Raw genomic sequence first — 12,670 nt, 5'->3', positions numbered from 1 at the left:
ACTACTGGCTGATGCGTGTGGGCGGGCTACGCTACTCACTTCTGAGTCTGTGATTGGATAGTGGCGTGGTACAGTATCGTCTCTGATTGGTGCAAACTGATCTATGGATCGCGCGTTCATCCAATGAGGTCAGAAAAATTAGTATCCGTGAAGTTTTTTTTTTTGTAAAAGTTAAGATATGAATAACCCAGTGTACATATAGGGATAAATGTGTATGTGTGCGTGTGTATATGTGTGTATGTATATATATATGTATATATATATATATATATATATATATATATATATCCCTAGATAGATATGGGGGGTATGAATTACAGAAACACATTTTATGTATTATATTATATAAACACATATATTATATAAACATTACAACTGAAGAGTTTACTTTATCTCACCTCAATGTCCGTTAGTAGCTAGTATGGGGCTTTGGATCTTTGTCACATAATCTTCCTCAGCAGGTGGGATTTGCCCAGTCCTAATAGATAGATAGATATACTTTATTGATCCCAGGCTGGAAAATTACAGTTGGGAAATTTTATTTGGGAAATTATGCTGTTTATGGACTTTGTTAAGTAACGTCATACATTAATACAATATTTATTCTAGCACAGTTTCAACTATTCATAGAAACTGCAGTTTATTATTGTCCATGTATTGTTTCTATACATTTTTTCATCCCTGCTTACCTGTACATATTAGCTATGTTTGTGTTTGCTTATATATCTTTGGCCTTGTTGTCATTGTTTAAGCTGTCTTTGTTTACGTTAGTTCGTGTTATGTTCTATTTGTATGCAAAGGTGAGGCTGTTAACTGCTGCTTCCTAAGATCAAAGTTGAATTTCAGTCTCTATTTTGAAGCCATCATGGATGACAAGTCCATGTAAAATGTACATTTTACAACTGGGCTAACCCCCATCTGCTTGGGAAGCTTGTGATGTCAATGAAAGCTCCGGATCAGCTACTAACAGACCATGAGGTGAGAGTGTTGTGTCAACTGCTGCCTCCAACCTACTAAGGAGCTAATGAGGAGACTCACTTGTTATCCATTTCTGAGGACAAAAATCTACTTTTTCCCATCTTTATTCTTGCACTGACGGTCGGTCTGTGATTCTGTTGGAGTTCCCATGGGAAAATAATATGCGACTCAATGTTTTTAAGCAAAGATAAAGAATGCACATGGCAGAAAAGCCACGCCATCTGTCTCTATGAAACATAATATTAAATGCAGCATGTAAACATATGGAAAACACCCCATTCAGCAGTGCTCCAATTTGTCAGTCAGAATTTATTTAAAAGGCAAACACAAGAAACAGTGAAAGGATGAAATTCCAGCCACCCTGTTTTTCGGGACGCTACACGGCTCGCCAATTTGTCAGCTCCACTTCAAGATAGTTCACAAAAGGGCATGCAGGCCTATAAAACCTCCCACACCGGGAAGAGTTCCTGGTGAAAGCAGCATACAGTAGCTCCTGTGCCCCCCTCCTCCTCCTCCTCCTCCCTACTCCATGACTAAGTGATTTAGCCAGTTTTGGTGCAGGCCGCCTCTCACTTACAATGCCTCCCTAGGTTAGTGACAGAGCAGGGAGGGTGGCAGAGAAAGAGAGAAAACCCATTTACAATGCGGCTTACACACGGCCGTCCCACCACAGACGGCGCCCGTCCTTGGATTGATGTGTGGTATGCATAGTTTTGGGGTGCAATTTGGGCACCGGAGAGAGGGAGAAAGAAAGAGAGGGCAAGTCTGTGTATGTTGGAGGGTGCAGGAGGGTGGGGGGGGTTACAGGGCTCAGGCTGTCTGTTCTCTCGCCCTCTCTTTGAGTCAATAGTGTTCCGGCAGCTGAGGTTCTTTATGAGGGGAACAATCTGGAGGGTCTTGTCAGAGTGCCGAGCAGCTGCTGTTTTCTGGCGAGCTTCTTTCATGGACCACAGGCCTGGAGTGGGCTGGTGAATACAGATCCACCCTCCTCCTCATCACCCTCTGCCACCCCTCATTCCTCATCCTCGCCACCCCCCCCCCACTCCCCCAAAACCACCCCACACACTGGAAGCCCTCGAGTGGCACAGAGGAGCAAGAGCGTTGTTATTGTGCACTACACTCCGCTCCGTCACCCCGGGTACCGTCCTCCTCCCCGAACAATGCTTTCATGAGGTATGTGAAGATCCTTTCGTTAGACAAACATAGACGTTAAATAGCATATTAAAACACAAGCCACAAAATATAGCTCAGACATATTGGCACCTGTGAGCACATTTTTTACAATCTGGTGTGTGCATGGACATTTGATTTTGTTTTTTTATAGATCACAATAAAACCCCAAGCCTGATTCAGGATAGACTGGACGAGGCTGATTACAGCAGAGCCTCTTGTATTTCTCCTGAGTGGCATTTTCATTAGCAGAGAAGTGAGTTTGCATTTGTTCCCTTTCTGTCATCGATTCAGTTAGTGAGATCAGTAACTAACACACACATACACACACAGCCTCCCTTCTTCATATAGGGCTCTGTTACAAAGTTACATTCACTAGACTATAACTTAACAGTACATCATTCTATTCAAGCAGCCACTCCAGAGAGAGACACCGCTGGCACCCTTGTCCTTTGCCCAGTTGTCGGTGTGGCGGGAGCGGCAGTGAACCTGCACTGGTTGGCTCTGGGCTGGTGCTTGGCTTCAGTTTCCCGACAGGCGTCTCCTGTTTAGCTGCTGTCTGAAGGCACCAGGTTCCCCGTGGTGTCCAGCTGCATGCATTTACACGTGCAAGCCGACACCGGGCACTCTGTGTGGTCTCTGTTAACGGACACACGAACAATTAAGAAAAGAGAAGAAATGTGAGAACAACAGATTTTACACAAGTTTGTACGTCCTGACCACAAGAAAGCATAAGGTCACAGCAGGTCAGTGCACCTTCCATTCATTCAGCTTTCAAGTGTGAAACAAAAACCAAACAAAGGAATTTTACATCCAATTTTTACACTTTTGTTTTAGTCACCTGGAAATAAAGCATAGAAGAAAAGTCAGGCAAAGAAATAACAGATAGATTCTAAATAGATAATAGATAACTAACCGTTACCATTTAAGGAAAACAAGGAGGAATAGATCAAAAAGGACACCACAACCGCCTCCAAAACAACCGGTTTATACTGGAAAAGGAAGTCATCATTCTTTAGCAGGATCCCAACATGGAGAAAACTTTACAGGACACCATTTATCTTAATATGGGCAGAATCAGTATCCACTTTGGGTTTAAAACAGGACCTATAATAACGACAGGAGTTACTGCTGATCATACCATAATCTGCAGACATGCAAAGTACACCCCCTCTCAGAATATGTCCCACTTTTGCCATCAACTCTTCATTTCCTAATTTTTTTAAAAAAAATTGTCTCGGAATTGATAATCAAATGAACTGACGTTACGCAGAACACATCAGGAACCAGGTTCAAACATGTATGAAAATTATCTACAGTATCCGGTGAGTCCCACCTGAACCAGCTGAGCATGTGGCCGGCATGGCCACCATGTCGACAGTTGTGACACCAGGTGAACCAGTTGTTGAACTGAGCGAGTTTGTTCTCCCTCGTCAAGTCCACCTTCTCGTCTGACTTCCCTGTTCCTGCCAGACAAGATTCATCCCTAAGTCAATATTAGCATTGTATAAAATTTGACTATCCATCAACATCGGTATGAGCGACATCACAGCAATAAAACTGGTAATGGCGACTGAACTACCAGGTGCAACTGCCCCTGCAGTGCTGATCAGAAGACCAAAGTCCAGACACTGTCCCTGTCAAACACTTAAGCTCCTCCAACATTCCTGTCTGTTACTGGAAATGTCATCGGAGCATCTGCTTACATCCATCACACAGGCCATTTTACCTGGGCAATTGGAAACAGGTGTGCCCATGTTCATGAGGCAGAGAGCACAGCGTGGCAGCGGTTTCCTGCAGCCCGGGCAACTGGTGACTTTGGACTTGGTGGGCGAGCCGCTGACACCGTACTGGCTGAAGCCGCGGCCCTGATGAGGCATTGCCGAGCAGCTGTAGGAGATAGACTTCCCGCAGAAGTTGCAGCTCACAAACACCTGTTGCACAGGAACAAACACAAAGGTCGGGTGATAAGACGGTGAACATGAGGGTAAAACCAGCAGGTACACACTAACCAGCTGTCTGCTTTTCACTTTGAGGGGAGAGGAAGATAAGCACTTGATAAGCAATAATCCCACCAGGCTTAACTGTCAATAACTGTTAATATTGGAATGTCAGTGATGCAGATAGGCAGTACCAAGTTTGGCTTACAGGAAGACATTTTAGTCTTTAAAAAAAAGAGTCTCTTAAAGTGCAGTGTGTGTGCTGTGTGCAACGGATTTCTCCCATGTAAAATGAGAAATCAACAAAGATCACTAAGTAGAGCACAGGCCTTATGACGAGAAATGGACAGCAGAGCTGTGAGTGTTACGAGCTTGGCTGACACTCGTCAGGTTTCCTGGAAGAAGGAACTTGTGCTGTAATAAACGGTACAAGCACATAATTTTGTTTATGAGGGAAGTCATGTTGAACACAGGAAACAAACAAAACAGAGTCATTGCAACATTTCAATGTTGTTAACTGATAAAAATGATCAAACCTAATCAGTAACCAATAACCTACTGACATAATCAAATACATGTATTTATGGCTGCAATCTTTGATTATTTAAACTAATAATTAATTTACATATTAATGTCGATTAATGATTAATTCTTTACTCTGTACTTCAGGAAATGGTGAATAATGATCGCGAGCATATAGCCGTGATGTTTTAAAAATTCCTTGTTTTGCTTGAATGACAGTCCAAAACCCAAAAACATTCAAATTACAATGACATGAAACACAGAAGATCAGCAAATCCTCACATTTGGAAAGCCAGTAAAAGCTTCAAATTTTCTGTACATAAATTATTTAAACCACGTATTACTGATCCAAAATGTCATATTTTGTCACTGGATTTTGGATTAGCTCCAGAACCTCAGGCCTGACCTCTGTTTTCGTCTCTATTGCTGGAAGCACTACAGTTACTGAAAACTCATCTCCTGAGGTCTGCTACCTGTGCCAGGGGTTTGGAGCTCGGGTCCAGCTTGCCTCTATGGATGTCGAACTCGGCCCGCTTGTGCCAGAATCTCCACGCGTCCAACAGGTTGCGATAGTTTTCAATCCAGCACTGGACTCGAGGGTCTTTCAAAACGTCACCTGGGGAACCCTTTGGGAAGAAATTTATCGTTTTAGCCTTGGTTCACATTATCACTTCAGTTTAACCGCAGCATGGAAAACAAACAGTCTTGGTGTACTCGAACAAATACCTACCCTTCCTGCCTCTCCTAACACCCATCCCTCTGGTGCAACGAACATGTGTGTATATGTATGTAAGGTGTATGAAATTACTGCATAGGAAGTGAAGAAGGTTAGTAGGGAATAAAAATCAAGCAAAACAAACACTGAACAGGTTGTTCTACAGCATGTTTAAAAGTTACAGGCCTGTTCCACAACTGTATTTGCTTTAGTATTTCTTTACAGAAACGTGTGCATGAGAGCAAACAGCTCCAGTGAGGTTTGCTGCTTCATAGGAGGTGGCAACTGAATAATAATGACAGTTCAGAAATGAAAAGGCAGGTTTTAGTACGTGCACTGGTGCGTTCAGACCTTCCTTCCATCCTTTTGTCTGTGTTGCAGTTTTATGATAAGCCCAAAAATGTCCATGGTGGAATTTTACAATTTCCTTTACAGCACTTTAAGTCCCAGCTGAGCCGAGTGCAGAGTCTCCGTCCCTGCTCGACCCTTTACAAATTCTTTTATTTATTAGTGTTTATCAAACAACAACAAAGATGTAAGTCAACTAGTTTTTAATCATGACTCTCAAACTTGCAGTAAACTGTGCAGTTAACAGCTGAAATGTGCAATACTCAGCTGAAATCGCTCTCCACCTCAATCACCTCCAATCAGGCAAGTGAGCTGTTTGATGCACTAGGTGGCATCAGTGACAATCAGAGACATCACTAAAGAAAGTCAACTCAGTCAAGTCATAATTATAATGAGAGCAAAGAATATTAGTAAATAATATAGTTTTAGGACAGTGTGATAGCTTGTAGTGATGCATGGATGGACATCCGCCACTCACCCAAATGGATTATTGTCTTATTTCTTGCTGCACTCTACTGGTTCCTGTAGGCCGTATGACCTTTTAAATTGTGTGAAACAGTGCAAGCTTTTCAGCTGATTTACTTAATGATGTATTTTAATGGTTAAAAAGGGCTGATTCCAATGATTTAAAATGTTTCCATGCACACAAGAACAAATATTGTGGAACATTTAAGCAGCAGAAATTTAAAAGGTGCAGTGATAAGCTTATCAGAGCAGTGAAAGCTTCAAATATTTGTGGGTAATTCTCTCTAAAGCTTCAAAGTCCTAGAAATGGTATTCAGGATAGCCCTGCTATTTACCTGAGGGGTAATGAGAGTCAGATGGGCCTGAGATCTGGTCTAGTGAGCAGTTCTTCTAAAGTCCAGCTCCAGTCAAAAATGTGTCTATCTTCTTGTTCCTACAGTTGAATGTTTGAGTTTCACCGTGCGGACTGATGTCTGTGCAGAGTGTGACACTATACGGCTGTAGCATAAGGCTCACATTCATCTGCTGAAAGTGGACATTTTCTCTGAGCTCACTCAAAATCTGATTTTTAGAGGCAGAGCCTGTGAGCATGATTTGTGGCATCACAAATAGTTTGAAAGACAATCCTGGCCCAGTGTTCGGCACACACACACAGTGTGATGTGGAAACTTGAAGCCTCGAGCGCAAACACGCTGAGAATGAACTTCACGGTGAAGGAGGAGATCTTCACATCACATGGTTGTGCATAGGTTTGTTTACTCGCTGATACCAGATCCAGCATTTCAGGCAGCATCAGAGGTATTTCCAACACTGGTATCCGTATCTGAACAACCCTAAATGTCAAATGTTATTAGGTCATATTCATTTGCATTTACATGAGCCTTGTATTTGTATCATTATTTACAGCAGATTTATTAAACTGAAATGTGACTCAATGCAGGCCATGAATTTGCCCCGAGTTTCTAGTCCTTTCCAGTCGCACTTGGTGTGAATGTTCACTAAGTACAAAAAAGACAAATTTGATTTCTCTGTCCCTGTGTACCTTCAGCATGCAGAAGCTGGCAGTCTGGACGTCTCCTGTGCGGTCCACATAGCTCTCCATGAGGTCTACGCCGTCTTTCGTCAAACCCGTCAGGAGGATGCCCTCCAGGTTGCCCGCCTCCTTCATCTCATTGGTTAGTTTGTCGATGTATCGAGGCAGCTGCAGTCAAAGGCCCGTGGAGAAATTCAGTTCAGAGGACAATACTGCATCATCATGCACTAGAGAAACTCAACAGGGAATGTTTTGACGGGGTCAGACACAGAACATAATCTACCGGCTTTGTGTCGTGTTACCTGGGCATCGTTGAGAAACATACAGGCAAAGGCAACTCGGTCCCGCACAGCAACACTGCTCTCATACTGAGGCACACAGAATATCTTTGTCATTGTCATTTCTCATTTCTCGTTTCTCTCGTCATTTCATAAGTAAACATACTAGAATCATAATTTGAAAATAAGGGTTCAAGCTGCAGCGCATTTCTCACTTAAATGTTTCTGCTCAGCAACACAGTTCTTACGAATTCCAATATCCAAAGCAAAGTCACAGAGACTGACCAAGTGTTCCTATCACAGAGTTGTCACTTCTGGCCAGGAAAAGGTCTATAAATAAATAAATGTAACAGCAGCCAGAATCTGATGCAACTGTGGGAGGAAAAACCAGAAACATACACTCTGCCCTGGGCACAGGTTCATTTTCTGGTGTTTTATGACTTACAGCACTGACTGCAGAAATGTGAAACACATCTCTTGCTGTGCACCTGAAGAACAATGTAGCACTGAAGACCTCTTCATCCCAGTGTTAGCAATATGTGTGGAGTGCAAAGAATACGACTGCTGTTCAGTGAGAAAAGAGTGTTAATTTAAATGTCAGATTTTTTTTCCTTCTCACTGACTTCTCTTGTGTCTGCAATAGAGCCATGAAATTCCATGATAGTGAGAAATCTGTTACCAGCACGCCGTCATAGGCTGCAGGCTCACTGGTGAGAAAGGCGAACATGACACAGAGGTAAGGGTTCTTCAGCTGCAGCCTCAGAGAGCTGCACATCTCCCTCCACAGGGAGAACTTCTCGTCGGTGTAGCCTGACAGAGCCATGGCCACCACATTCAGGTTCAGGTCACCTGTGAATGCAAAAAAAGGCAAGCAGGTTTACTTCGTATCTGCCAAGTCTTTGCTGTAAGTGCAGCAAAAAAAGTGATCTTCCAGTTTACATCTATGACTTTGCAGACTCATATGACATATGTATTGACCCTGACGGAGAGCTTTGTCACATGATGCAACAACAATCACCTGATACTGAGGATCAGCAAAGATTAGTGTCCCAAGCATAGTGTGATTAATCAGATAACTCAGTATCTGACCGACTGTGAAATTTGGCCTCAATCTGCACTTTTGTTCCTGAGTTACGCTGTTGAATAATAGACAGAAAACATTATGATGTCACAGTGAAGTTGACCTTTGACCTGTTGCACTTAAAACATCACTTCATCATTTTATCCTGACATTTGTGTGAAATGCACAGAGACATAAAAAGAAAAGAGGCTGGGAACATGTCAAGCTAAAATCACCGCTATCGCAAAAATGTTCATATGTTTGTACAAGTGTGTCGATGAGAATCAGTGCATAAGGTCAGAGCTGCTGTTTGAGGAGAATAAAAAACACAAACTGTTGACACTCCTTATCTAATGGATCACTCCATCAGTCATGCTCAGGAAACACTCATTAGAACACGCAGCACAAAATGTTTGACCTACATTGGTGGAATTTTTCTTAGCCAAGACATGTAAACAACAGGCTTGTCTCTTCATTTTCATTAAACCTCAGTGTGAAAAACCCCGCAGCTGATACAGGATGAGAGCTGTGTGGGAAACAAGGGTCTCCTGCTGGTACATTTTTGAAATTCCTTAGGACCTTAATTTCATTATTTAAAAGATTCAGAAGACAAAAGATGCACTTTATGTTTATCCCAATACTACAATAACAGACTGTATTTACCACATTTCTAAGCAGTTTATGAAATGAATAATATGAAAAGGATGAAACTGTTATTCCATGTTTTTATACATCGTGCAGTCCTTAATCGATACAGCTTTATAAACACTCGTTACATAACTTCCTGTTGAAGCAGCATGAATGCCAAACATTTGATGGTTTCAGGCTGTCATAAGACAGAATTTGAAGATATGGGGGGGGGGTTTTAAGTTTTGAGCTGTTGGTTAGAACAAACAAGATATCTAACAGCTTCATCTTGGGATCTGATATGGTTATGGGTATTTTCTAATTTCTTATAGACCAAACGTAAATGATCAATCTGCAGATTGGTCTAAAGTGAAAATGATCATTTGTTAAAGCCTCCATAAAGGTAAACTAATTTACATAACTTAACTGAAATTTAAAAAGCCCCTGCACCTGCTTCCTGTTCCCCTCCTCTCCCGTCAAAGTGCTGCATCACTCACCCTTCTCAGCGGTGGCTCCCTTGTTGAGGATCTGGATAGCCCGGCGTATGTCCATGTTGAACAAAGCCACGGCGGCCGCCCGCTCCCACTCGCGCTCCTGCTCCAGTGATCTCAGGAATATCTCCACGTCGATGTCGGGACCGCGGCTGATCCAGCCACAGAGGCGCAGGGCAAGGCAGCGCTCCTCACTTAGGTATCGCGGTACATCTGTCTGCCGGTCTGAACCGCTCCAGCACCTGCGGCTCTCAGTTGTGCCTGAAAGGAACAGGAAGAGGTACAGAGAACGTTCAACAAATCGATGCAGATCTTCGTAATGTTTAGAAATACTATTTAATCAAGGTCTGGTTCACACAATGTTTTAACACATGATGAAATGTGCAGGTGTCAAACAGCATGTCAGTGACTCACCTGAGCTGGTCTTTACAATGTTCTTGATACCAGAGTAGACCACAGACTGTTTGTTCCCCTGCAGTTTCAGCTCCATATCCTCTGCACACTGCTTCATATGTGATACTTACATAGGAATTTAACTGATATTGCAGTTCAAACAACATAATGACATCACAAATCAGGGTAGATCAAGGAGCACAAGAACCACAATTAGCACAGAAGTTACTCAAATTCAAACTTATGACTCCGGATTCATTTGTTGGTTGGCTGACTTTTTAACTGATGGGCATCAAAAGGTGAAAGTCAATGGCATTTTATCTGATGCACTTTTATCTCAGACTGGTGAACCAGTCCTTCTAGACTCCCCATGAGGAGAACCAGTCTCTCTTGACTAATTTTATTTATGTTGTGTACTAATGAGCATCAGTGTCATTAAGAGGGCAGACATATCATTAACTTTGCAAATGATTCCGTTATTGTGACTCCATGGTCCAGTGGTCAGAGAGTCAGATTTAGTGACCGGTGCTTCTTGGAAATGAATGCGTCTACAGCGGAAACAAAGGAAATGATAACTGACCTTATGAAGAAACCTCCTCCCAGTCTTCATGCTGTTATTTATGGCCAAGCATTCAAAGCTCTGGGGAAGGTCCCATCAGCACATATACTTTTATTTAAAGTTTTAACAATGGCACTATTTTTATAAGAACGATTTATACTTGCATTTATAGAATTTGTTGAAACATTTGCTTTTGTGCTCAATTTGGATCATTTTTATACAAAAAAATTGCACACACCAAAACAATTTGACGGATACTACAGTCACCAAAACTACCTGTGTTAAGAAATCTTAAGTTTCTACCACTTCATCATCAAAAAGGATATAGTACAGATCATACCACAAAGACTTGAGCTGGGGATCATTTCCTCCAGCCAGCAGGTGGTTCCTCCACACCTGGACGGTATCGTGGCCATATCTAGACTGAGCCCTCTGTCTCATCTTAGTAGCGATGTCTTTCTCAGTCATGCTCTCTACTCCTTCAGCCCCATCCTCGACACACTCATACAGGTGTCTGCCGCAGGCCCACATGAGCGATGTGGTGGAGCTCCAGGCCAGGGAGATTCGTTCGAACACAGTGAAGTCAGTCATGACCCGGTTGGCTGCTGACACCACCACCATGCGGTTCTGTGAGGACGGGTGCCAGGCAAAGCTGCCAATCTGGCTTTCACAGGGCTGCACACTTCGCTCGATGATCGTAGGCTCTGTCTCGTCGCCGATGGGTGTGGGAGTATGCTGCATGTCATATAGCCGGATGATGTTGCTGTCACGTGTCAATGTGGCGAGTAGGCCGGTACGAGTTGGACACCAAGCCACCTAAAATGAGAACCGTTATGTCATTAACATTGCAGACTTTCTGTCTGTGTTTCATTGTATTGCTAGACTACATCATCAGAACGCAGAAAAATAAAAAACTAACTTAATTTTATTCCAGTGTGACTAAACAGAGCTAAAACATTTAGTTCATTTCATCACAAACCAACAGCATCATACCTTAGTGAGTGGCTTTGGCTGCTCAGTGAGAGTAAGCACAGGTTTCTCAAACTTTCTCAGATCCCAGATGGCCACCTGACCCTCAAAGAAAGAGGCCACACGGTCATGGAAATGTGGATCGACTGTTACCCCTTGGATGGCCTTGGTGTTGACAAACGTTTTCTGGCTTGTGTTTCTCAGGTCAAATATTGCAAGGTTCCTGTGCATGCCAGCCAATAGCAGCTTTGGGTCACGGAGAAGCCAGCAGAGGGACAGACAAGCATCGTTCTGGCCTAACTCATACAATGGTTTGGTCACTACTGTGCTTGAGTCCAAATCCACAGATGACAGGCGAATCTTCTCTGCAGCTACACTGGCCTCTGGGGAAAACTTACTGCTTATGTCCCATATGAGGACAGAGAAGTCCGCCCTGTGTTTGTCCAACCCAGCAGCCAGCAAGTTGCTGTCCATTGGGTTCCAAGCTAAGGTGTTGCATTGACGAGCATGCTTGGGCACAAACTCCTTCCCCACCAGTTCTTTACATGTGGAGTTGTGGCTCTGGCCCAGGCTGGTGAGCACCACTCTGCCATTAGCTTGGCCCACAGCAAGCAAACACTCAGGCTCATGCTTTGGATACCAGGCCACACATTTCATATAAGGGGTGTCAGAATTAATGGCTAGCAAAGTAGCAGCAGTTTCTTCAGAGAGCGGGAGAGTGCCGGCCTTGGTTTCTGCACTGCCCACAGGTCCAATGCGGTACAGTCCCAGCTCAGAGTCACAGATGACATAGCGGTCTGGGTGGTGGGGAGACCAAAGGATGTCCGGCTTGGAGCCACTCATGATTCAGAAGCAGATAGAAAGATCTCAAGGGATTCTGCACTCTATAACCTGGAAATGTGATAAATTGACACATAAATTAGCATATGGAAAATACTTGTGACACCACAGTGACATTTCACACCTCAACTTACTGAAATGGATGGGGGATGACCAATAAACAGGACTGAGGAATTTCATGAATATATAAAAGTAAAATGAACGCGTAAATTCGCAAAACTGTTGATGTAAATTTGAACGTCATTACTGCTGATTTCAAAGTTTTATGTCTAAAAACCCTTA

General features: G+C 43.1%; 1 protein-coding gene across 1 annotated transcript in view; it reads right to left on the bottom strand.

The window, feature by feature from the left end:
- Positions 1-1,267: 1,267 nt before the first annotated feature.
- mios (missing oocyte, meiosis regulator, homolog (Drosophila)) overlaps positions 1,268-12,670 on the bottom strand; it is an 11,802-nt gene continuing 399 nt past the window's right edge. The window contains exons 2-12 of the mRNA XM_046400478.1: positions 11,573-12,439; positions 10,906-11,395; positions 10,042-10,140; positions 9,634-9,888; positions 8,129-8,298; positions 7,474-7,539; positions 7,181-7,339; positions 5,084-5,236; positions 3,878-4,082; positions 3,485-3,614; positions 1,268-2,787 (exon numbers count right to left, since the gene is read on the bottom strand). Coding sequence (XP_046256434.1) covers positions 2,697-2,787; positions 3,485-3,614; positions 3,878-4,082; positions 5,084-5,236; positions 7,181-7,339; positions 7,474-7,539; positions 8,129-8,298; positions 9,634-9,888; positions 10,042-10,140; positions 10,906-11,395; positions 11,573-12,391 — 2,637 coding nt within the window. The 5' untranslated portion in view covers positions 12,392-12,439 and the 3' untranslated portion in view covers positions 1,268-2,696. The remainder of the gene's footprint in view (positions 2,788-3,484; positions 3,615-3,877; positions 4,083-5,083; positions 5,237-7,180; positions 7,340-7,473; positions 7,540-8,128; positions 8,299-9,633; positions 9,889-10,041; positions 10,141-10,905; positions 11,396-11,572; positions 12,440-12,670) is intronic.

This window comes from Scatophagus argus, chromosome 9 (genome assembly GCF_020382885.2).
Source record: "Scatophagus argus isolate fScaArg1 chromosome 9, fScaArg1.pri, whole genome shotgun sequence".
Taxonomy (NCBI): domain Eukaryota; kingdom Metazoa; phylum Chordata; class Actinopteri; family Scatophagidae; genus Scatophagus; species Scatophagus argus.
The sequence above is the reverse complement of the archived record's forward strand: the minus strand, read 5'-3'. Positions and strand labels throughout refer to the sequence as shown.